This window comes from Syngnathus acus, chromosome 11 (assembly GCF_901709675.1).
Source record: "Syngnathus acus chromosome 11, fSynAcu1.2, whole genome shotgun sequence".
Taxonomy (NCBI): Eukaryota; Metazoa; Chordata; class Actinopteri; order Syngnathiformes; family Syngnathidae; genus Syngnathus; species Syngnathus acus.
Genome location: NC_051096.1, coordinates 1528072 through 1552716, shown reverse-complemented (window position 1 = coordinate 1552716; position 24645 = coordinate 1528072). Strand labels below are relative to the sequence as shown.

Genomic DNA, 24645 nt, shown 5'->3' with positions numbered 1-24645 from the left:
TGTCATCATAACGCCTGTGAGATTTCTTGCCTTTTAAATGTGATTAGTTGAACGAAAACATGACTGTTGGATGACTATAGTCACTTTGTGACTTTAAACTCGCCTCTGCTGGATGTTTTTATGTCTGACTGTACTTGAAGTGGCTAAAACAAAATGGAGAACTGTTCGGTGCCTTTTGTTATGTTTTTGGATTATTGTCGAGTTTGAGGGACAAAGTTGATGTAAGCACTCCTGAAACTACTGATGCAATGCAGGGATTACTTGATCTGAAGGGAAGGAATTAAAAACTAATGATTGCAATTGGGCTTTGTCTATACATTTTTGATCTACTGCAGAATTTATGTTTTACTTTAAATTCATATTTAAGCATGTGCTTCACACTTGTCCCACGAGAGGGCGACAAAGTAATTCAAGAGATCCGCCCACCACCAATTCACGTGCTGTTTTACGTGTCTGTATTTTTGCCTCGCAGCAAGGATCTTAAGAAAGTGAGCGCTGAGAAGAACGACGTGTGCAGTACTAGTTTACGGTACTCCATTGTCTATATTTATAGTTATGATTGTTTAATATGGCCCTCCACTATGACTATCAATGTCCTCCCGAAATAAATTCAATTCATTCAAACTGTGATGACATTAAAATATAATTTTTCACAAATATGAAGCTATTACACTGTCAGGCAGTTTATTGTGACTCATAAACGCGTGAAAATATTTGGAGATTAAAAGTGATTAGAACAGTTGAGAATTGTTTCGAAAGAGCCTAAATGTTCATCACGCGACGAAAAAAAAACATTTTTGCTTTTCTGGGGATTTTATTACGTCAGAAAAGTCTAAAAATAATAATAAAAACATTGGGTGTTTTATTTTGAACTACAGGCGGAAACGGCACTGTCTGGAATCACAGCCATTTACTGAATCTCACGCCAAAGTTAGAATTGACCTCAATGGACTCATTCGCTCTCGCTAAATAACCAACCTAACTCGATAATCCGGGTAAATAAATAATCCGTGTAGGCTAATCCATTTATATTTGTCTCATTGGAATGAACGGAGTCACGTAGGTGTGAGAAGGGGAGCGAGGAGGAGGAGTAACAGCGCCGCTGATGAAGCCGCAATTAGTTGAATCGATTCCACCGAGGAATCTCCACCTCAGCGAACACCTCACTCGGTTGCAGGCAACCAAGAAGAAGCCGCGACATGGCCGCCTGTCGACGGAACCGACTCAAACTTTTCCTCAGCGGCGCTGCATTGTTTGCTTTACTTTTCCTCTACTTTGGCGAAACTCCCGACACCGACCCCCACGTCCTCGAGGCACGCGAGTCGTACCTGAGGAGACCGGTTTACGAGAAGCCCCCGCTGCTGCCGGACGCCCCCGGGGCGCTGGGCAGTGCCGTGCTGTTGACGCTGACCGGCGACGAGAAACGCAAGCAGGAAGAGAGCATCTCCAAGTATCAGATCAACATCTACGTCAGTGACATGATCTCACTACATCGACGCCTCCCGGAGAGGTGGAACCCGCTGTGAGTAACTTTGGAAACAACGCCGGGAGAATGCTGAAAGTCGATCATTGACACTGCAGCTTTCCCATCATTCTGTTTTGTGAATGCTGAGAGCACGCAAATTTGTTCTTCTCTTGCATGGATGTCACGCCATCGCTGCTTGAATGCTGAGAGTCAATTGTGCAAACTTGATAGTTCTTTTTCTCAATTCTTGTGTGTTGCTGTGCACTTGGATTGTAGGTGCCGAGACGTGCTCTACGACTACCACCATTTGCCCAGCACCTCTGTCATCATCGCCTTCTACAACGAGGCCTGGTCCACGCTGCTCAGGACAGTCCACAGCGTCCTGGAGACGTCTCCCGACATCCTGCTCAAGGAGCTGATCCTGGTTGACGACTTCAGCGAAGCAGGTGACCCGGCGATGCGTCCTACACTCTTTCCCGCCGGCCTTTGAACTATTTTGGCTAGCCCTGTTTAGCTCAGTGGCCTAGTGGTAGAGTGTCCGCCCTGAGACTGGAAGGTTGTGGGTTCAAACCCCGGCCGGGTCATACCAAAGACTATAAAAATGGGACCCATTGCCTCCCTGCTTGGCACTCAGCATTAAGGGTTGGAATTGGGGGGTTAGATCACCAACTGATTCCCGAGCGCGGCACCGCTGCTGCTCACTGCTCCCCTCTCCCCCAGGGGATGGATTAAAATCACACGGGGATGGGTTAAATGCAGAGGACAAATTTCACCACACCCAGGTGTGTGTGTGACGATCATTGGGACTTTAATCTTTAATCTTAATCTCACAACACGTTTGGCCGCAAAGTTGACAAACTATCCACCCTCTTCTACAGTTGAGAAGTGGCAATTAGAAAGAGTTTAAATTACTACTTCATGTGACTGATGGGCTTAAAACAAGTTGCTCAGGACTCGTCAGATGCTATTGGCATGCCTTCACAGGTGTGTCAGCGTGTAGTATGGTGGTTGAAAAAAAAATCAACACACAAAGGTGCCGAGAACTTTGCAACACAGCAGTTGGCCTAATTGTTTTGTCAAATAATAATAATAAAAACAATTCTACCTTAATATCGCAATGGTTTGTTGTTTGTGTTTCTTTTGTAAAGATCACTTGAAAGAGCCTTTGGAGAAATACCTGAGAGGCTTGCGGAAGGTGCGTCTGATCCGGGCCAACAAGCGGGAGGGCCTAGTGCGAGCCCGCCTGCTGGGGGCGTCCTACAGCACGGGCGACATTCTGACCTTCCTGGATTGCCACTGCGAGTGCCACGAAGGCTGGCTGGAGCCTCTTGTCCACAGGTACAAACCGGGTCGGCCGGGCCAGGCCACCTTCTCGCCACACACCACGTAAACAAAGCCTCCCGCTAGGATCAAAGAGGAGCCGACAGCCGTGGTGTGTCCCGTCATTGACTCCATCGACTGGAACACTTTCAAATATTTGGGCAACCCTGGCGAGCCTCAGATCGGCGGCTTCAACTGGGGGATGGTCTTTACGTGGCACGCAATCCCAGATCACGAGAGGAAACGGCGCAGTTCGCCTATCGACGTCATCAGGTGCGCTTCGGCCCTCCCAAAAGGGGGCAAATGCCGTCCTCAACTTTCACGCAGAGATCCTGCAACATCTTTTCTCATTGTTAGGTCCCCCACTATGGCGGGCGGTTTATTTGCTGTGAGTAAGAGCTACTTTTCCTACTTGGGCACGTACGACACGGGCATGGAGGTGTGGGGAGGGGAGAACTTGGAATTCTCCTTCCGGGTAAGAAAAGTTTTGAATGACAAGTGTTCAGTGTTACCACAAACTCAATGGGCATTACGCGCGGTTTCCTTCCAGATCTGGCAGTGCGGCGGCAGCCTCGAGGTGCACCCGTGCTCGCACGTGGGCCACGTGTTCCCCAAGGCGGCGCCGTACTCGCGCAAGAAGGGGCTGGCCAACAGTGTGCGCGCCGCCGAAGTGTGGCTGGACGACTACAGGGAGGTCTACTACAACCGCAACCGTCACGCCCGAGTGGTGAGCCGGCCATGAACGAACACCGTTAGCCAACAGGTGTCGCCTGTCGCTCCTCCGAGGTGTCATCCGTGTAATCGAGACGGCGCTGCCAGGATCAGGTGGCTTGTGCGCCTCCTGTGCCAAGTAACGGGTCACAAACGCCCTTTGTAAGCGCCAGAAATCTCTAGTTTAGTTTGAGAAGGTGACAGCAGCTCCAGCAAAATGAGCATCTCTTTCACACAGAGATGCTGTAAAAGAACTGCCTCTTTCACACGGCAACATATCTTCATTTGCAGCGACTTGAGCTGCTCTCTTTCACACATTGAGTTTTCACCAACTGACCACTTTGTTCCTGCCGAGACTTGGCCAAATGTGTTTCACACAGAGATCAAGCAAATCGTCTTACACAAAAGACATACTGTCAAATCAGCGCCCCCTTTTGCGCGGTGGCACCGCAAAACAGAAGCCTTTCAAAACGAGCGCCCGTTGTCTATCAGGAGAACTTCGGCGATGTGTCAGAGCGCCTTCGGCTGCGGGAGAAGCTGGGCTGCAAAAACTTCAAGTGGTACCTGAACAACATTTACCCTGAACTCTACGTCCCAGAGGACCGGCCGGGATTTTTCGGAATGGTGAGAAATGGCTGCGACGAAGCTCATTTTTTGATTGTGGGTAAAAAAAGTGGATTTTTTTTGTGTGTTTTTTTCAGTTAAAAAGTGTGGGCAAGGCAGATTTTTGTTTGGACTACAACCCTCTAGACAAGAGCAAAACAGTGATTCTATATCATTGCCACAGCTTGGGCCAGAACCAGGTTGGCAACACAACACACAAGAAACAAAAAAAATGCCAATATTCTTTTTCCTTTTTGCGTACCTTCAGCTGTCTAATTGTCTACAAAATCCTGAAATTGAAAAAAAAAAAATGGTTTTGCAGTTCTTTGAATTCTCGTCAGACGGAGCCCTCCGTTACAACATGGGCGACTCCTGCGTGGAAGGCGACAACGTCAGTGCCTATCTGACCGTGCAGCTCTGCGCCAAAACCACCGAGCCGGTACTGGCGCAACAGAAGTTCAACTTGAGGGAGGCAAGTATGGGCCATGTTCAGATCACACATGGAAAATACCTAAAGAGGGGTGTGTAGACTTTTCCTAGCCAGGGTTATACTGAGCCCAATGCCTTGCGCTTGCTTGTAGGATGGCAGACTACTGCACTTGGACAGCCTGAAGTGCGTGGAAGCGCTGGAGCGGACGGACAAAGGCGTACCGGCACCGATGCTGAGGCCATGCTCTGACAGCCAGTTCCAAAAGTGGACCTTTCAGCCCATGTGATGGTACCGTTCTTCACTTTTTGCCACCTCCTCATGTTTTTGCGTGGTCTGTCAGTTGGTTCTGACGAGTCCTTTGTGAAGACTGGAGGGATTTATTTTTATGAACAGCTGTGTGGTTTTTGCAGTTTTTTTTAATGAAGATGGAGAATGAAGTGCACAGTTTGCCCAGCAGAGAGCGCCCAAGCTCCTCCATCAAAGTTGTTGGACAAACTTGAGAATCAGCCTGCTAAATGTTTACACTGAAAGGGACTTTGCCTTTTTGGGCGTGCAGCTTCAACAGACTAAAAGCAAAGCCATTTTTTCAAGTCTTTGTTCTTTAGGTTTATAATTTCATTGTTCACTTCCCCTTTTCTACACTTTTGTTTGAAATTGTTATTCTTTGTTCACTTGGCTTTCATTGTTTACTTCCCCTTTTCTACACTACGGTTTGAATTGATTCTTTTTTTACTTGGATTTCTTTGACCGCGTTTTAATTTCATTTTAATTACACCCCCCCCCGTATTTCCATGAAATCCATATCGACCATCTAGAATTCTGGGGCGTAAAATTAATTTTTGTTGCAGCCCACTTGGTTTCCCCAGTAGGCAGTTAAAACTGAAACCATAAACATGTATAATGGTTTCATTCCATTATTGCACAGAGGGAAAACAAGATGAGTAACTAGTTTTGGATTCAGAATTCAAGAAAAACACTATTAAGTCATTCACTGCCATCCATTTTCAAAGCAGAGTTACCCATTACCAGCTTGATTTGGATTAATCGCTTAAGGCCCTCTGACTATTGTGATCTTTGACAAAACAAGTACAGAAGCCACCAGAAGAAAAAGTCATTCGTCTTTAATAACCAGGAAAATTGGGTTTTTTCCGCTCTTGACTAATCAGCACGAAGCCCGCTTCCCTATTTTTAGCTGATGTGATATTGCCCTCTGCTGGCATTTGTTTGTCATGACAGTTAGCTTTGTCACGGCAGTTAGCTTAATTTGCAGTTAAATGGTCAGAAAAAAAGATTTACATTGCAGCCAGGGAACGTCTTGTAAGAAGATTCAAATCGCACACAGAAGGGAGGGTTGGCAAGTATGTTTCCACACATTAGTTTTTAATCTAACAAATGATACTTTCTTCTCTCTCGCTTCTTTTAAGTTGTTAAATGACAAAGTAAGCTGTCACTAATTGTGGTGGCCTTTATTAAGCGTTTATTTGCAAAAGGAACATTTCTTGAATGTCTTTTTGTACTTGCTACGGGTGTAATAAATTTGAACCGCATCACTATGCACGAAGGCTGTCAATTAAAAACAAACACCAAGTTGGGAGATTGCAATTTATAATGATCAATATGAAAAAAATGCCATCACTGGTCATACCTCAAAATGTCCTTTCAGGAAATGAACTACATTTATGATAAATTTATTCATTTTTGTGTGCATAGTATTGGCGCGCGATCCTCTTTTCCAATTGCTTTGGCGCTATCTTGTGGCATTTCAATGCAATGTCAGAGGTATGTCAACACATCATGCTTCTTCAGTCACTATGCTTTGATTTAAAAACCTAACGCATCCTCCCCTCGAGATGCCGCCCGGGGTGCATCCACGTGAAACGTAATGCCCAAAAAAAATCCTGCTGGATTCTGCTGCAGGATCTTTGGTCACACGTTGCAAAAGGCCTCGTCTTTGATTCGGGGTGGCAGAACACGGTGCGCCCGTCTCCCATCGCACACGTGTCTTTAATGATAATGCAAAACAAGGCTCTCCATGGGGGTTGAGGCTTTGCAAATGCTCAGGCTTCAGTTGTCAGGGCGACGGAGTGCCTGGACCATTTCTCCGCCGCATGCATGTCGCTTGACTTGACGTAATCCCCAATACCCAGAACAGCTCAGGAGCTGCACTTGCATACATTAGACGACACACTTTGACTTCCAGGAGGGAGCTTGAAAACACGCCAGTCCCTCACAGATTCCAACATCAGCGGCCGAGAAGCAGCTCTTGACATCTGCCAGCTGCACCGTCGCGTGTGCGTGCCATGATCCCGTGAGATGTCCAAACACCTCATAATCACATATTGATTTGCTTACAGGATGTAGAGTAGAAAAAAAATCAGATTCCCTCCCACCCCATACAAGTCTTAGAAATTAGGCGATTTTATTGGTTCGTCTCCCCTGGCAGCCAACCATGGCAAAGTACTGTACACGTTTCAAGCCTTTTTAGAAGATTGAACGCTTCTGCGAGCGATCAGGCTCCGCCTCCCTTTCCTTTCTCTTCATGCCATTCCTTGATTGCTTGCTAAATGGGCTCCCCTTCAGAGACGAGGACGCGATCTCAGGTTGCGTGCACTTCCAATGCGTTGTTGAGATCGGCGCTTCTCAAACCAGGGTCGATAAACCGCGACTTTGGGCTCTGTAAAATAATTTGAAGCCAGGCAAGCACGGCTGTTCAAATGGACGTGACTCAGGGTCACAAAGCATCACGCTATCGTTCCCCGACAGCTCCACAAGAGGGCGCAAAATCCCCGTATGCGCACCCATGGTGCTTATGTGCTTATGTTCAATTTCAGGGTACTTTGGCGCTGCGCTGTTAAGCCGCGCTTAATGCGCATGCCAGAAACCTTGACTTTTGGCATATTAAAATCTCTGATAGGATTGTTTTTCTTCACACCTTGTCCCAGGTGCCCCAACCGGGGTCTCTTACCTCCACACGCCCTCGAATACTTTGACTCCCGCATTTGCCAGCGTGTGATCAAATTGAATTCCGTCCGCTCTCTCGGGGTCCCCGGTCTCATCTCAGGTCAAATGCTTGTCGAGTGTGTGAATTAAATGCCGAGGCCGCTCCCCTCCCTCCTTCTTGTGAAGACCGATTACTGAAAATGAAGCTCTCAATCTGTAAACACTTTTAAAGATCTTTAAAAGTGTTTACATATTGAGAGCCTGAAAATCGATTTTCTAGCCAGATTTTTTTCTGTAATTATTTTTTGTGTGTGTGTGTGTGTGTGGTGGTGGGTGTGGGGGGGCGCCACTAAGCCAAGTTCCTGACCTTTTGCCATCGAGCGGGCTCAGCGTGGCGGAGTTGCGCAAAGGGCTGGCTGAGAAGCGGGAGGGCGGATGATGAGCTAATTGTTGGCACTCGTTGCACACACCGCCACGACACCCCGCCGTGGATCTCAGCGGTACCATCCTGAAATCCAATTATTATTATTTTTATTTTACTTTTTAGTGTAGTATACTTCTATTCTGGTCGTATGCGATGTATATTTCACTTGTAAGCCTAAGTGTGACCAGGTCACGCTCGAGTTGGATTTTATGGGGCCTGGTCCAGGAATGCAAGGTTACTGGCACCAGGATCTACAGATACAGCTGGTGGCCATCTGTGTAGAATCAGCAAGGCAGGCTAGCGGGTCAGAGGTCATCCAGCAGCCCTCGTGTGTGTGCGTTCCAGTGAGGTGGGGGCGCGGGGTATAAAATTCGAGGGTGGGAAGACTTGGGGGAACTGGACACTTTTGGCTAGAGAGAGACAGCCACCGTTCCACCACTTGCTTTTGCAGACCAGCTGACCACCGAAGAAAATTCACCACATTAGCATTGTTCATTAAATGTTATTCTTTTTCCTCTCCCTGTATAGCTGAAGAATATGCACGTGCAGCTCCCGTTAGCCGTCATGTCTCTTTCTCCCGTCGCCGTGGAAACCCCAGAGTGACACATGGAAGCAGGTACAATTTTCTCTTTCTTTTTTCTTTTTTTTCACCCACAAGTGAGCACACGCGCACACAAGATTTGAGAGACGACACAAAATCCATCAAGTAGAGGCTGAGTCAGTCAGTGAGTGAGTGGCAGGTGGACTGCGCGGCCCCCGAGACTCTTAATGAAGAGGCCTGCCTGTGTGTGCGTGTACGTGTGTGTGCGTGCGTGTGTGTGTGTGTGTGTGTGTGTGCGGGTGCGATCGATATAGCCACAACAAGCGATCTAATGGTACCACACACACACACACACACACACACACACACACACACACACACACACACACACACACACACACACACACACACACACACACACACAGCCCCTGCTGCCATCGCAGATGCTTCTTCAGGCTCATTATTTTTGGTGGGATTGTGCCGTTCCACGATTTGCATTTTCTTCAAATCTTTGCGAGTTCAAGTTGTGCAGGTTTATGTAGACCCTCCCCCCACTCCCTTCAGGCATATTGGCTTACCCCCCAAAGATCTGGATCTTTCCCTTTTCTCCACACCGGCCATTTTGTCTTAATCAGCAGGCTGCCCCATGGCGGACTTGTACAATTGTCTCTTTGGTTTTTGTTTTGGGTCTTCTGCCTTTCCAGCAGCTTTGGCATGCAAGTGGCACCTGTCTGTGGGGAGCATGACGTGAAGCTTCTTGTGATGCTTTGCATCCAAAGGCCACCCATCAAATATGAATGAAGCGCCTGGCTTCCTCATCTATCTTTCATGCCTTTCATTTGTTGGGGCTACGGCGACCACAAAAATGTTTTGGGGATGTTTGCGCTCACTTCGGCAGCAGATTCTCTGCTCTTTTAGATTTGAAATCAAGAAATAATAAGAAAGACCAGCGGTTCAAATATTTGCGCAAAAGAGTGATTTTTTTGTGATGTCATTGAGTGCAAGCGACAGTGTTTTTAATTTTGCGTCCGTCATATGTAAGCCACCGTGGAGCAAGCTAATCCCCGGCGCCTCCTTTCTTAGCGGCTTGCTCGTGCTAAATTATTCAAAACTAGCATGACAACAACCTAAAAAAACCTGCAAGGCTCTGCATAAAATATAAGCGTGAGAGCTGCATGGTAAAAGCCTCCAATTTGACAGTACGGATTGAAATATCAAAATTTGAAATGATGCTGCTCAACTCATTTTCTGTCCTAAAAATAAAATGCTGCTTTTTGTTTTTGCTTCAGTGCAAGCATTTTTTGTCCTTACCATCGGGTCTTCACTTGCAGTTTGTCTCCCGAGAGGCGCTTGCAGTGCCGAGGCACCCGACGACGGTGGGCAGCAAACGGCGAGAATGCGTCTCGGTTCAATCGCGGCATATTAGACCCTCGGGCACGTCACTCTAAGAGCCATTACGTAAGACTTTTTTTTTTCCCCCCTTTCTTTTGCTAATCAAAATGGCGTCCTCCCACCACGGCGCACGCCTCCTTTGAAGCAGCTTGTTTGAGTGGACGCGCTCTTGATTTAATTTGCATTGTGGGAGAAGAGGGAGTGCTGATAACCTCCTCTGACCAGGACAAATGGAGCATGGTCGTGGTGTGGTGCAGCATAGAAGCCCCCGCCTCTTTCAAGAATATCTTGACGTCCTTCAGCGCGACTTTCCCGCAGCGCCACGGGGGCACGATAGCGCCGTTTAATGGTACAGAACAAATGTTTTGTCGCCACTTTACCTGAATCGTAAATGTGTCCGTCCCTCGCTGACGTCTTCCTCCAAATTATTTTTCACTTTGGAGGACATTTATGCAATGCACTTTTTACCAAGATCAGAGCATGTTACCCCCTCGAAAAACTTTGGCTTCTGACCTCTGTCCAAACCGCCATCCATGGTTCTGACCCGCTTTTGAGCGTATTAAGGAGACTGTCTTCCTGTTTTTAGCTGAATCGCTAAAAACGTTGCACAACTTGGGCAAGAGATAGAACCACATTGTGGTTGTTTTGCCTCTGTTGATTTTTTTCCTCTTCTGTCCCCTAACAAAGCTTATGTCAGTCTGCAAATATCACAATACAAACAACCGCAGAGGGATTATTTCAACCCCCCTGTGCCAGCGTGAGCACGCCCGCCCGCCCTTCTGCATGGCCGAGCAGACGAACAAGACGGGTTCGGGGAGAGGAAAATTCAAAGATGAAAACTCAAACTGCAGTCAAAGAAAAGTGACAAACTGCAAAAGAAAATTATTTCAAAAAGCGGGGCGTAAAAATGAAATACTAAAAGAAATGGAGAAAATTAAATGCAGAAAATAAGCAGAGAAAATAAAAAGGGGAAAGAATTACAAATAGAGCAAAACTGAATGAAAACTAATGGAAACAGTGCTAGCTAGCCGTAGCATGCTAGAGAGGGCTGACATCAAATTGCAATTACAGCGGCCTGAAAAACCTTCCCCCCTGTTGAAGCTGATGAGTGAAAAAGCTTCCGTCACATGACCCCCGCTGCCCCTCCCCCCTCCCTCCACTGGCTCTTCTCTTCCCACGCCTTTTTAACAATCCCATGAATTATAGCGCAATCCTATTGTATTTTTTATCGGCGCAGGGGCGGGCGGGGGCTGCGGGGGAACTTAATCCTCTCGCTTAGACGCGTGAATAGAAAAAGCACTTGGCCAGCCTCCGACCTGCAGGAAATGCGGCTAATGGACACTCTCCACATCGGCGTGCGGGGGCTTTGCAGCCCACAGTCTCCTCTTGGATTCAATTTGAGGGTCAAAATGAAAACGCATGCGGAATCTCATTCTCTGGACAGTTACGTCTCCTCAATCTCCACTTGGTTGCACGTTGCCCACAGTCTCCTCGTGGATCCAAATTGATGTCACACGTGCTAATGTAATCTCACATTCAACGCGTTATTTTCGACAATATCATCAATTTCACAAAATCATCTTGAGCCTTACTGTGGTCAACAAATAAAAATAAATGCCCAAGAACTGCAGAATTAGACTCCATAGTCTCCTCTTGGATGCACTTGGCCCTTAATCTCCTTTTGGATACACCTGCTCTCCCTACTATTTGTTTTCTTCTGAGAGAATATTGAAGGTCCCTGGCAGGTTTTTGCTGCCTTGTATTTGGCGGAGGGACGCGTGCATAAAAGCCTGGTTAAATCCCTCCCGGCTGTGGCGAGTCTGCCTTGCAAAAAGCCTGCATGTATGTGCATCCTCTCTCTCTCTCTCTCTCTCTCTCTCTCTCTCTCTCTCTCTCTCTCTCTCTCTCTCTCTCTCTCTCTCTCTCTCTCTCTCTCTCTCTCTCTGTCTCTGTCTCTGTCTCTCTCTCTCTCTCTCCCCACCTCCGCATCCTCCCTCTCTCCTCCTCCACATCCCTCTTGCGGGCAGCGGCAACACCAGTGGCAGCGTCAAGCGGTGCTTTTCTGACGCACCACCCGAAGATGAGCTTCCCTCCCGCGGGCTGACTGCCTCGACATCCGCTGTCCACCACTTTTCCTTGCTTGCTCTTCCTCCTTTTGTAACCCGGCCTGCTTTGTGGCCCCCCGCCCCCTCTTTTGCACCGCGAGGATTGCGCACGCTTGGCTGGGAATTTACTTGCTGGGAGTCGTCCACCTTCCCCCTTTCTTGTTGCTCTTCATTTTTTTGGCTCGACGTGGTGTCAGTCATTGCTCCGCACTCCCTGCGCCTTTTTCTTGGGAATATTCTGCAGTGCTTTCTCTTCTCTCCCCACTGCGGGGGCTGCTGCGGATTTTCGGCGCCCTCTTCTCGTCACCGGGGGAGGGAGGGGGGAGGTGGGGGCGAGCCACGCATCCTGGAGTAGCTGCGCCCGGATCGGAAACGGCGATGCCCACCTTGTGACTTGGGGGATCGCCCCCTAACCCGCCCCTCACCCGAGCATGGCCCCGGCCCGGAGGGAGCGCGGCGGCCGCCGCGCAGCGCTCCTCCCCCTGGCGGCAGCGGCGGCAGCGTGCTGCCTGCTGGCGGGCACCGCGCTGGCCAAGGTGTGCAACGACCGCACCAAGCGCGGCCAGGACAACAGCTGGTTCGCCCGCAACGGCGAGAATTTGCCCATCATGGTGCTCATGCCCATGAACGAGTCTGCGCTGATGAGCAGCATCAGCCAGGGCATCGAGCCCGCCGTCCAGCTCGCCATCCAGCACATGAGGGAGTCCCGCAAGTACAACTTCTCGCTCATCACTGAAATCTACGATACCGAGGTGAGCGCGCGCGTCTGCGGAGGCGACAACGCCGCGTTTGCCTCAACGTCTCAATCGAACCGTGCGCAATTTGAGTCCGCTGAGGTGTTGATCGGGTCAATGAAGAGACACAGTTTCCGAGCCTCACAGCGGCTTGTCCCCCATTGTGTTGGCCTTATGCATGGAGATTTCAGGGTCAAGAGGTCTCGGGGTGATTTTGCTGGCAAATGGCCGCTGACGTCAGTGGCACCAAGTCTGATGCTGCCTTCGCCTGATGCCAAAACATCGTCAGGCCCCGCGATTTGCACAGGCGGCCGGGCGCCGCGGCCCACGTCGGGCGCGCCTCCTCTCGGAACCGTCTTCCCGATTTTCCCATCTGCAAATTGAAGGCCAGGTCGGGAATGACTAAACGAGCTCTCGGTGTGAAACGAGCACTCGGTGTGAAACGAGCCGCGTACTGCGTATGGAAGTGTGTGCGGTGCCGCATCAGTTGCCATGCCAACGCAGAAGGAAGGCGCCAGTTGGACTCAACTATCCGTCCATCTGTCGTCTTTGGTGCTGTACACCATAGCATGGTCACGTTGCTTCTTCATCTTTGCTGGCTTTTCTTTCCATACTCTGATTTTTATGATCTTACTGTTTTAAAACTTTGTTTTGTTGGGATAAGCATATCAGAAATACGTTCAGGGCTGCATGAAGCCATTTCACATTTAAATTAGTTATTTTTGGAAGTGTTGGGCCCCGAGTGCGTTGTGTGCCTGTGTGCAAGTGTTGGGATTTAGCCAGACAGATGTAAGTAATCAGTCCCCGAGCAGAGGCACTTTATCCCTTCATCCCCGTCGGTGGAGCCACTGTCAGGCCAGTCGGGCCGGTGGGGCCTGCGCCTTAACCCTGGAGGGTCGCCATGAATTCTGTGGTCAGAGGAGCGTGGACTTGTTCTTTTGATGATTTTTTTGGAGTAGGTAGAGGGAAGGAAGCATTATGCACGGAGCGAGGAGTTCAGTGCAGCGCTGCTCCTCCATCTTCATGTGGAATTTAGCTGAGCTGAGGACTGATACTGTAGCTGGCCGGGCTTACAGGATCAAGGCTTTGGATGTGTGTGTGTGTGTGTGTGGGGGGGGGGGGGGGGGTCCTGGTGCTAAGCTAGTGCATAGGCTAGTCAGCGCTGCCTTGACATTCCAGTACAGTCCAGTCACAATGGAGCCATTTTCTTCTGCCCTCCAGGCTGAATAATGCTCGTGTTCTATCATCTTACATCATCCGCGCAAACTAGGAAGTAGACCGCTGACTACTTCAAAAAAAAAATTACACCATTTTTAACCGCCCTATCCCCCCCTCCCGTTTGTGTTGCAACAGAATCGTCCCCTTGCCCTATTTATCGAAAATAACGGCTATCTTCCGTCATTCTTCAAACCCGGAAGTAGCCGGCTACTTAAGTTGAGTTTTTCCGAGTTAGTAAGTGTTAGCTTGAAACAAGAGCGCAAATAGCACTGCATTATGATCTAATAGGAATGGCGAAGCTGACCATTTCCTCTTCCTGTGGAGAAGATGATCCCATCCTATTTCGGGATCTCCATCTCGCGGCTCTCGCCGGCACTCTCTCACCCCTCTCTCTGTTGGTCCCCGGAGATCCTTTTGTGCTGCTGTGCATTGATCCCACTATCTGTGCTGGGTCAGTGCATTGAGACGCACTCAGCACTTTTGGGACCTAGAACCGCCCCCCCCTCTCATCCTCTCCCTCTTGTCTTGTCTTCCCTCTCCACTGAACTTTTCTTGACATTTAGATGATAGACAATGTCAAAAAGGTGCCGGCCACGTGTCGACCAATACGTCAAGTAAAGGGGGGGGAAAAATCATTCGTTTTTCTGGAACTTGTCATGGAGACACAGAAACTGACAAATGGGACTCTGCCATTTGCATTTTGGGCCGGAGTGCTCATCACGAATAGTCTGAGTAAATAATGATCTGCATTCCTGTTTAGAGTTGTCCGTGTGGTGAATCGCTTGCACGCTGTAAAAAGTGTAATGGTGGCCTGGTTTTGTGTGTAAAATACAAACTGGCTCCTCCACACATTCAAACACGCATATGGTGTGCGTTACGCCCCGCAGAAGTGCCCGGGGACGTGAGCATGTGGCGGCACCACAGCGGTGCCAGATTGCGTTTTGCAAAAATGAGCATGGCCACCTCCGTCCACACTCATGCCGCCACCAGCTCCAACATTTTCCACCACACGCGTTCCCAAATTCAGGTTACCGTGACGACAAAAAGTGTCTCCACGTTTGCGCACGTTTGAAGTCGCAATGAATCTTTTGTCAGCCGCCCAAGGTCTGCCCGCGGCCTCAACTCCTTTCACAATAAAAGCTGTCGCCAATGACAAAAGGGCAAATGTAAAGGTGCCCAAAACGATGCGACAGAAGGCCGGTCGTTTGACAACCTCTATAAAACTCGCAGCAGACGTTCGGCGACCTTCTCATAAAAGCGAAAACATACAGACTTGGAGGAAGTGAACAAACGGGGCAACTCTGACCGAACTAAAGTGTGAAATTAATTGACTATCCAGCTGTGCTTTTATGTTTAATACAGAGAAATGATTAAAAATTAAAAACTGTCTCTCTAGTTTGTCGTACGAGCTCTACAAACTCTGCCTGGCAACAAGCGACTAAATTCAAGAAAGCCGTAAAACGATGTATCACCGTATATTTGGTAGGCTCCGCCGTTAGCTTGATGGATTTAGCGATACAAGCGCGGGAGGGGGCACATGTGCTTGTTGCCCCCAGAGGAGCGGCAGGCGCTTGACACCGTCGCATCCCAGAGGACAGAGATGTTTGTTGTCATGGACGCAGCTGGGACATGTTGCCACCGGAGGAGAAGAAAAAAAAAACAGTGCTGTTGCTATTTGACTTCATCCTCCTCGTCGTTATTTTCATGTCAACACTTTGCTCAGCTCTGACGAGCCCACCTGACTTGACCCAAAGGGAATTGGCTTCCTCTGCTAAACTTGCTTCAGTGCAGTAAAAATGCAAATTCTTGTCAATTATGTCACGTCACTTTGGAGAAAAAAGAATAAAAAATACATCCCGACATCACACGTTGCGGTCACGGCTCCATGTTGCCGTTCTTTCCTTCTTCTTGTGATTGGACCATCACACAGCAGCAGCTGTTCTCATACAAATATTATCTCACCAAAATAAATTGGACATTTTTAGATTAGCGTGTGTGTGTGCGTGTGAAACGTCAAGTCAGTTTTATTTAGATCGTGCTAATTCACAACACAAATGATCTCGCATGCTGCTACGACAGTTCAGCATTTGCGATTGGCCGATCTGGTTAAAAGGACACAAGGGTGGTGAGCCACATGCTGCTTCACCAAAGAATTTCTCCTCTTTGTAGCAACGTTCATTCCCACTCCTTGTTGCCACGCCAATTAGCATTCTTGCAAAATAATAGCAATTAGCAAAGCCATTAACGCCATCACCCTGAGGGTGGCTAATATTAAAAAAAAAACACACACAACAAGGAGAACAAAGTGACACTAAAACGCATGCCATCGTTGACGTCTTCCACGGCTGTCAAGGCCGCCCCCACGCAAGGCAAGGCGAAGCGACACCCTGCCCTCCACGCATGTTAATGGTGCTTGAAAAGGTAGCGTGCATGTATAAATGCATGAGGCGGCTGAACGGCGCTAATTGCAAGCAGATGAGGTAGGGAATGCTAACAGCCCAAAGTACGCTGCTTATAACTCCACATTTGGTTTGGTTTGTTTTTTGTTTCCACCAAGAAACAAAGAAAAAGAGCGCTCCTAACATGACAATAGTGACAGAAAATTAACGTCAATTGTTAATACCGTATTTTTCGGACTATAAATCGCGTTCTTTTTCATAGTTTGGGTGGGGGGGCGACTTATACTCAGGAGCGAGTTACATGTGAAATTATTCTCAAATTTTCAAAATTCAAAAAGCCACGATGTAGTGAAACCGCGATAAATAAACCGCGATGTAGCAAGGGATTACTGTAATCTGAACTGCAACTGCGGCGCGGCGCATACGTGGCGGTGTTTTACATAAAGGACAAAGGATTCGATCACGGGATTTAATGACTTGGAGTGACAGAGATTGTTTGATGAAATTGTTGTTTATAATTATATGGGCCTGTGGAATATTTTGAAGTGCAACCGCCGTCACCGGCGCGCGCCCGGCATTGTTGACATAAAGGACGATCGATAGATTTAATGATTTGGAGTGACACAGATGGTTTGATAATATTATTGCTTATATGATAGTTATTTGATATATAATTTCTACATTGTTATATGGGCCAGTGGAATGATTTGAAGTGCAACCGCCATCAGCGGCACACACCCGGCATTGTTGACAAAAGACGATCGCTGGATTTAATGATTTGGAGTCACACAGATGGTTTGATAATATTATTGCTTATATAATAGTTATTTGATATATAATTTATATATTGTTATATGGGCCGGTGGAATAGTTTTAAGTGCAACCGCGGTCAGTAGCGCGGCGCGCATGCGGCATTGTTGACATAAAGGACGATCGATGGATTTAATGATATGGAGTGACACAGATGGTTTGATAATATTATTGTTTATATGATAGTTATTTGATAGGGGTGTAACGATTCATCGATACACATCGATTAATCGATATAATGCTCTACGATTTATTGGCATCGATGCTAAACGTAAACAGCGATTTATATCGCCGTGTTTGACCTCGGACATTAGACGCGACTTTATTTTGAAATCCAGTTCATTGTTGCTTGCTTCCTCTTTCCGGGAGCAGTACGCGGCGTGTTGTGTTGTGAGCAGAGCAGGCACGTGAAAGGGGAGCCGACAACTACGCGGCTCCTGGGCTGGTGCTATGGCTAGTGTCCAAGAAGACGAGGAAATTCGCTCCCTTTGGGCTTCAAGTCATTCGTTTGGAAGCACTTTGGATTCCAAAGAAAAGATGGCTCAACGGACAATTAAAATTATTGTAAATAAATAGTTCAGTAATGCACTTTAAAGTTAATGGTATTACAAAAAAAGAAAGAATATTCATTTTTCTTTACTTATATGAGAAAAAATATAGGAATTTGATAAAGTTCAGTGTTAAAATAAGCACTTTGTATACTACAATACTCTTGTAATTTCCTAAATAAAGAGTTTGCAGTACCTTGTTGATTTTGCGTATGAATTGTTATAAATCAGGATATTGTTCTATATTTTTTATTTAAAAAAAATAAAATAAAATAAAAATATCGATCGTGGAGCACTATATCGTGATGTATCGTGAATGAATCACAGCAGGCTTTAAGATATCGGCAAATATCGTATCGTGGTTCTTTGTATCGATATGATATCGTATCGTGACAAAACCCGCGATTTACACCCCTATTATTTGATATATAATTTATATATCGTTATATGGGCCTGTGGAGTCATTTTAAGTGCAACCGCCGTCAGCGGCGCCCACCCGGCATTGTTGACATAAAGGACGATCGATGGATTTAATGATTTGGAGTGACAGATGGTTTGATAATATTATTGCTTATATAATAGTTATTTGACATATAATTTATATATCGTTATATGGGCCTGTGGAATAATTTGAAGTGCAACCGCCGTCAGCGGCGCGCACCCGGCATTGTTGACATAAAGGACGATCGATGGATTTAATTATTTGGCACAGATGGTTTGATAAAGGTGTTATTTATGTTACCAAGATGGCGGCGCCCCTGTTGGCCGCGGCCGCGACGGGTCTCAGCATTCGACGAGGATTTTCACAAAATATGTCGCCTAGGACACTACAAACAACTCAAAGTTTAGTTTATCCATCCAGTAGATTAGCGTATGATCGCCAGCGCCTGCTGGAGGTACGGTCATCGAGTGTTTTCGGACACGTAGCCACAACTACCCTAGTCTGTTTGCGTAGCCTCGGAGTGCTCAGGGCGCTAGCCCCAGGAGCTCACGACGCAGCGGGCTCGCCGGGCAGCACACGCCGGAGGAGGAGTAAGCGTAGGCGGTGTGACCGGCGGCGAAAGCGCGGCTGTCGAGGTGGGCTAACGGCTAAGCTGAGAGCTAACCCCTACAAACCGCCGCTTCCATCCATCTTCCTCTCCAACGTCCGCTCGCTGGATAAAAAAATGGACCATCTAAAACTGGAACTCTCTTCAAAGAGGGAAGTTAGAAACTGCTGCGCTCTCATCCTGACGGAGACATGGCTGAACTCATCAATGCCGGACAACGCCGTTAGCCTGGAGGGGCTCGCTACATTCCGCGCCGACAGAAACAGCGAGCTAAGCGGTAAATCCCGAGGAGGTGGGCTGTGTGTCTACATCAACAACAACTGGTGCAAAAATGCTAGATCTGTCGCCAGCTTCTGCTCTTCGGACATCGAGCTTTTGACTGTGAACTGCAGACCCTTCTACCTGCCCAGGGAGTTTACTGTTGTTAGCATCACGGCTGTGTACGTGCCTCCTAGCGCTAACACTAAAGAGGCCATGAGGGTTCTCTACCGGACAATTAGTGAGCTGCAATCCACGCACACAGAGGGGGTTTTCATCATTGCTGGGGACTTCAACCAGGCTAGCATGAAGACTATTCTCCCTCATTTTTACCAACACGTGGATTTTCCAACTCGGGGAGAGAACACTCTGGACTTGGTTTACACCAATATAAAGGATGCATTCAGAGCAGCCCCCCGCCCCCACCTCGGCTCTTCAGACCACCTATCTGTTATGCTAACCCCTGCATACAGGCCCCTGCTGATCAGAGCAAAACCCACAGTGAAGCAGGTGAGGGTGTGGTCTGAGGGGGCCATGGAGGCACTCCAGGACTGCTTTGAGTGCTCTGACTGGGACATGTTCAAATCAGCAGCAACATATGACAATCAGATCAACATTGATGAGTACGCCATGACTGTGTCAGCCTACATCAACAAATGCTCCGAGGACGTCAGCACCACTAAGAACATCATCACCCGAGCCAACCAACGACCCTGGATGACTGAGGATGTACGTCATACGCTGCGAGCACGGAACTCAGCCTTCAAGTCTGGCGACAAGGAGGCACTGAGGACAGCGAGAGCCAACTTGAACCGTGCCATCAGGCTAGCGAAGCGAAGCCACAGTCGGAAAATTCAGGATTTTTTCCACGACGCCAATAACACCAGGAGTATGTGGCAAGGCATACGGGCGATCACGGACTACAACTCACCCTCCCCCCCGGTGGGTGAGGTTGATGCTGACTTCCTAAATGGTCTAAATAACTTCTTTGGGCGTTTTGAGGCACTAAACAGCACTCCGGCAGTTAAAACTGTTCCCCACCAGGAAGAGGAGGTCCTCTGCCTTGACTCAGCCGACGTGTGGAAGACTCTGAGAAGAGTCAACCCACGTAAGGCCCCAGGCCCCGACAACATACCTGGGCGGGTGCTCAAGGAATGTGCAGGCCAGCTGGCTGGTGTCATCACAGACATTTTTAACATCTCGCTGGACCAAGCCAAAGTGCCAGTGTGCTTCAAGGCTGCCTCCATCATTCCGGTGCCGAAGAAACCTCAAATCACCTCATGGAATGACTACAGACCTGTGGCACTGACTCCCATCATGATGAAGTGCTTCGAAAGGCTGCTCAAAGATCACATCGTCTCCAGACTCCCCCCAACATTCGATCCGTTCCAGTTTGCCTACCGGCAGAACCGCTCCACTGAGGATGCCATCTCCTCCGTTCTTCACCTGAGCCTGGCTCACCTGGAGGAGAGGAACACCCACGTGCGGTTGCTGTTCCTGGACTTCAGCTCAGCGTTTAATACCATCATTCCACAACATCTGGTGGAAAAACTGGAACACCTGGGCTTCAGCACCCCCCTTCGGAACTGGCTGCTAGACTTCCTCACCAACAGACCTCAGTCAGTCCGGGTCGGACAGAACACCTCCGATGTCATCACCCTCAGCACAGGCTCCCCTCAGGGCTGCGTTCTGAGCCCCCTGCTGTTCACCCTGATGACACACGACTGCGCCCCCAGGTTCACCACCAATCACATCGTGAAGTTTGCAGACGACACAACGGTGGTGGGCCTCATCAGGGACAACAACGACCTGGACTACAGAGAGGAGGTGGAGCAGTTGGTGGGCTGGTGCAGAGAAAATAGCCTGATCCTGAATGTGGAGAAGACGAAGGAGATCATCGTCGACTTCAGGAAGAACCAGCCTCACCACGCTCCACTGATCATCAACAGCTCAGCTGTGGAGGTGGTCAGCAGCACTAAATTCCTGGGAGTCCACATCACAGACGACCTCACCTGGACTGTGAACACCACAACACTGGTCAAGAGGGCACAGAAGCGCTTGTACTTCCTGCGGAGGATGAGGAGAGCCCACCTGCCCCCACCCATCATGAGGACGTTCTACCGAAGCACCATAGAGAGCATTCTGACAAGCTGTCTCTCGGTGTGGTGTGGAGGTTGCAGCGCCTCCGATTGGAAGAACCTGAGGAGAGTGGTGAGGACAGCAGAGAGGATCATCGGGGCTCCTCTTCCCTCCATTCAGGACTTGTCATCCCAGCGCTGCGTGTCCCGAGCCCGAAATATTATCAGTGACCCATCACACCCCCACCATGGACTGTTCTCCCTGCTGCCCTCTGGGAAGAGGTTTCGCAGCATCCGCTGCAGGTCCACCAGGTTCTGCAATAGTTTTTTCCCTGCTGTCGTCAGACTGCTGAACATTCAAACGTAGCATTCCTCTGCACACTTGTAAATACTGCTTTTTGTCTCCTGCACTGTTCACATACTTTATCACTGCTGCACTTTGTACTTTCATATTTTTATATAGAATGTCACTTTTTTTTTATAACCAGCCGAAATACCTCTACATTGCTGAAAGCCGTATGCAACGAAATTTCGTTTTGTACACACCAGTGTTGACAAAATGACAATAAAGTTCTGTCTAAGTCTAAGTCTAAGTCTTATAGTTATTTGGGTAACTGTCAATGTTACGTCAGGCCCGTTCTCAGCTCTTCGTATGTGTTTGTCGCATTACCATACCTATCGTTTAGCCTGTTGTTGCTCGTTCATGTCTGTTCTTGGTGTTGGATTTTGTCGAATAAATTTCCCCCAAAATGCGACTTATACGCCGGAGCAACTTATATATGTTTTTTTTCACTTTGTTGTGCATTTTATGGCTAATGCGACGTATGTCCCGTAGTGACTTTTAGTCCGAAAAATACGCTAATTGCAATGTTGCTAGCAAGCATAACCGCAACTTTGGCGGTATTGAGCCAAAGTGCACACTGGGATGAGTGAGGGGCTATCCAAAGAGCTTGTGAATGGAGTGGAGGGAGGGAGGGTGGGAGAGAAAAAAAGACGTTCAATTGCACTCACACAGAGCACAGTTGAAAATATGATTCGGGCGCGTAGGAGGAAGCGCAAAAATCAATAGGATGCCCCATGTGTGTGTGTGTGTGTGTGTGCGTGTGCGTGCGCGTGTGCGTGCGTGCGCGCGTGCGCGCGTGCGCTTGTCAACAGTGGTGTACGGCCGCACACGCAATCTTTTTGCAGGGGAGGCAGCAGCAAGTGTTATGCATGATTCTGATTCATAGTGTATAAAAGGCTGCCACTTGTGAAGAACACACAGCAGGTCAAGCTTCGGCATGCCGTCCACATTCTCTTTGAACCAATGCTCTCGTTTACAATTCATGCAGGTGTCAAGTTGTCTTGGCATATTAGTTCACTCACGTTGGCGCAAAGTTGAAATACTCGACGAAAATCCGAACGCAAATCGTACTGGTTGTATTTGCAGTGGATTGGACAGCAAAATGTCGCGTCCAAAAGTTGTTGAGGAAAAGACGCGTCGTTCACTTCCGGAGGTTCACGGGGTGGCGACCGTTCTTCTCTCTTTTGATAGAGGGCAAATGTAAATGTCAGCCGTGTCTGCACGGGGAAAGGTTGCCCACGCTGAATAAGCCCTGACAGTTGGCGGAGGCTTCGCCGGCGACCACAACCAAAAGAAAAAAATAATCATACAAACACGCCGTCGTGGCTCACATGTTGTTTTTATGGCCTTCGTCTTGTGGGCAAGCGTAAATCACTCAAAACAAAAACACTCGCTCGTGGTTCAGTATTTGCGGGCTTGATCATGAGAAGAATAATCCATAAACGCTGCTATTGATTTCTTCAAAGTTGGCCTTGAAAGCTTCAGCTTGCTTTCCAACATGTCTGTCCACTGTACGGTCGTCATATTTAAAATATTGATGAGTTCAGAAAGACAAAAAAGTCAATATTCTCTTGACATTGTGACCTTTTTCCTCCATAATGACCTTTTCTGAGATGTCGAGTAGTTCTTGTCATGAAGTGTCCCCTGCTGCTTGTTGTGTGTTGTCTTGAAGGCCGGGCGGATGGACGGATGGATGGACGGAGGGAGAGAAAAAGGAGCTTTGAGCTGCTTTAATCTCCTTGTGATTTTGTGTGAAGAGAACATGAAACCTGCTGCGTCTAATCTGCCCATTTGGCTCTTGGCCAGATGACGCAAAGGCACGCTGAGAAAAAGCGGGCGGCGCATGCGCGCCAGGGAGGAGCTCAAACGCACCCAATAAGAAACTTGATTTCCTAGGAACTCAACCAAAAGCTTTTAATCCAGCGCATTTTCAAGCAAAAAATGTGGAATACGCTCGTTGTGAGCTCAAAACGTGTCCGTTGACTCGCACTGCTGCGCTTGATATCCATCCCACAATCCCGCTTGGAAGCGGCCTTCTGCTTGGCTTGCGGCGCTAGCTAGCGTGTACCGCTAAATCGAGCTTCACTTTGTCTTGTTTTTTTTTTGCATCCTTTCAACAAAAAACAACCCAATATGTGATGCCTTTTCTGCTTCCTGACAACGTGTGTAATGTGCGTGCGTAGTCAGTTGCCGTTCATCCCCCGCAGCGCCAGCCGACGTCTAATTGGCTGCCGCTTCTCTCTCGCATGTGCTAGCAAATAAGGTCGCGCGTGCACATTGGGCCGTCCTTTTTTATCTCCAAGCTCTCGATGCGTGTTTCGGGAGCATGTTGCATGCAAGCATGAATAATGGAGGCAGGACAGTCCAGGGTTTTCCCTCAGCGTGCGCGCGAGCGTGCGCGCGAGCATGCGCGCGTGCTGAGTGTCTAATGCGAGCTGTTGTTTGACCTGCTGGCTTCGGCGAGAGAGCGGCGGGTCTCTAATAAGTCGCCCTCATCGCGCTGATTCGGCAGCGTCTTTCGCCCTCCTCCACGGCGCCGTTTCAGCCGTCAACGTGTTTACACGTGTGCGTAGTGCATGTGCGTAATGACATGCAATCGGCGGGGAACCTGTGATTGACAGTTCCTTGTTTATTAGTGGAGCACAGCCACATCCCCGGTTTGTAACTCAAATTATCTGCTTGATTATTTTTCCATTCAAACTTCTTTTTTGATCATCGTACGTGTGCCGTTCAGGCTGCAAGCATCTGTGTAAAAAGTACCAGGCAACTTTTTCTTTTCTTGCCGTTCACTTTTTTTTTTTGCCGTTAGGCACGTTGGAGCACAGCTGTACACCCCCCTCGGAGCCCTGGGCTCTCGTGTTACCTTCGAGGCGCCATGAAAAAGTGGTAAAAGAAAAGGCAAACAAACACCTGAACCCACTCTGAGGGCATCTTGGGTGGTGTGTGTGTGTGTGTGTGCGCGCGCGTGTGTGTGTGTATGGGGGGTGTTTTTGAGATTTTTTTCAAGCTTGTCGTTCAAGCATCCTGCCTTTTAAAGACATTTCACGCAGATGTCACAAAATGAGTGGCTCACCTGTCCGGCCACATTCCATGACATTCCTCATGAACGCCATCGTCAGCAGCCGTTGCCGTGGCGACGCTGCAGGATGAAGTGAAAAGCTCATTTCCTCGGTGACCGGAGAAGACGTGCGGGAAAATTACCACCCCACAAAAGTGTGTATGCGCAAGATTTCTTCAGCCCACTGGCCACGCGTGCGTTTTGTCTCCCACCTGTGAT

The 24645-nt window shown here is 48.4% G+C and overlaps 2 protein-coding genes across 4 annotated transcripts in view; both read left to right on the top strand.

Moving 5' to 3' along the window:
* Positions 1–904: 904 nt before the first annotated feature.
* On the top strand, positions 905–8506 carry galnt12 (UDP-N-acetyl-alpha-D-galactosamine:polypeptide N-acetylgalactosaminyltransferase 12). Of its 3 annotated transcripts, none has more exons than XM_037263969.1 (11): positions 905–1522; positions 1742–1911; positions 2614–2803; positions 2873–3058; positions 3143–3260; positions 3336–3512; positions 3989–4120; positions 4198–4299; positions 4422–4571; positions 4681–4817; positions 8422–8506. In XM_037263969.1, the coding sequence occupies exons 1-10, from the start codon at positions 1200–1202 to the stop codon at positions 4813–4815; spliced, it is 1683 nt and encodes a 560-aa protein (XP_037119864.1). In that variant the 5' UTR covers positions 905–1199; the 3' UTR covers positions 4816–4817; positions 8422–8506. The 3 variants fall into 3 exon arrangements, with proteins under 3 accessions (XP_037119864.1, XP_037119863.1, XP_037119862.1); XM_037263968.1 differs by lacking the exon at positions 8422–8506 and adding an exon at positions 4955–6120; XM_037263967.1 differs by lacking the exon at positions 8422–8506 and having other exon boundaries at positions 906–1522; positions 4681–6120.
* Positions 8507–11807: 3301 nt separating this feature from the next.
* Positions 11808–24645, top strand: part of gabbr2 (gamma-aminobutyric acid (GABA) B receptor, 2) — a 51196-nt gene continuing 38358 nt past the window's right edge. Inside the window, exon 1 of the mRNA XM_037263806.1 lies at positions 11808–12683. Coding sequence (XP_037119701.1) covers positions 12363–12683 — 321 coding nt within the window. The 5' untranslated portion in view covers positions 11808–12362. The remainder of the gene's footprint in view (positions 12684–24645) is intronic.

Bases quoted from the DNA above. Each gene is read 5' to 3' on its own strand.
- galnt12 (XM_037263969.1), top strand. From the start codon at position 1,200: ATGGCCGCCTGTCGACGGAACCGACTCAAACTTTTCCTCAGCGGCGCT. The intron at 3,059-3,142 runs GTGCGCTTCGGC...TCTCATTGTTAG, and splicing joins TCGCCTATCGACGTCATCAG to GTCCCCCACTATGGCGGGCG. The intron at 3,513-3,988 runs GTGAGCCGGCCA...GTTGTCTATCAG, and splicing joins GCAACCGTCACGCCCGAGTG to GAGAACTTCGGCGATGTGTC.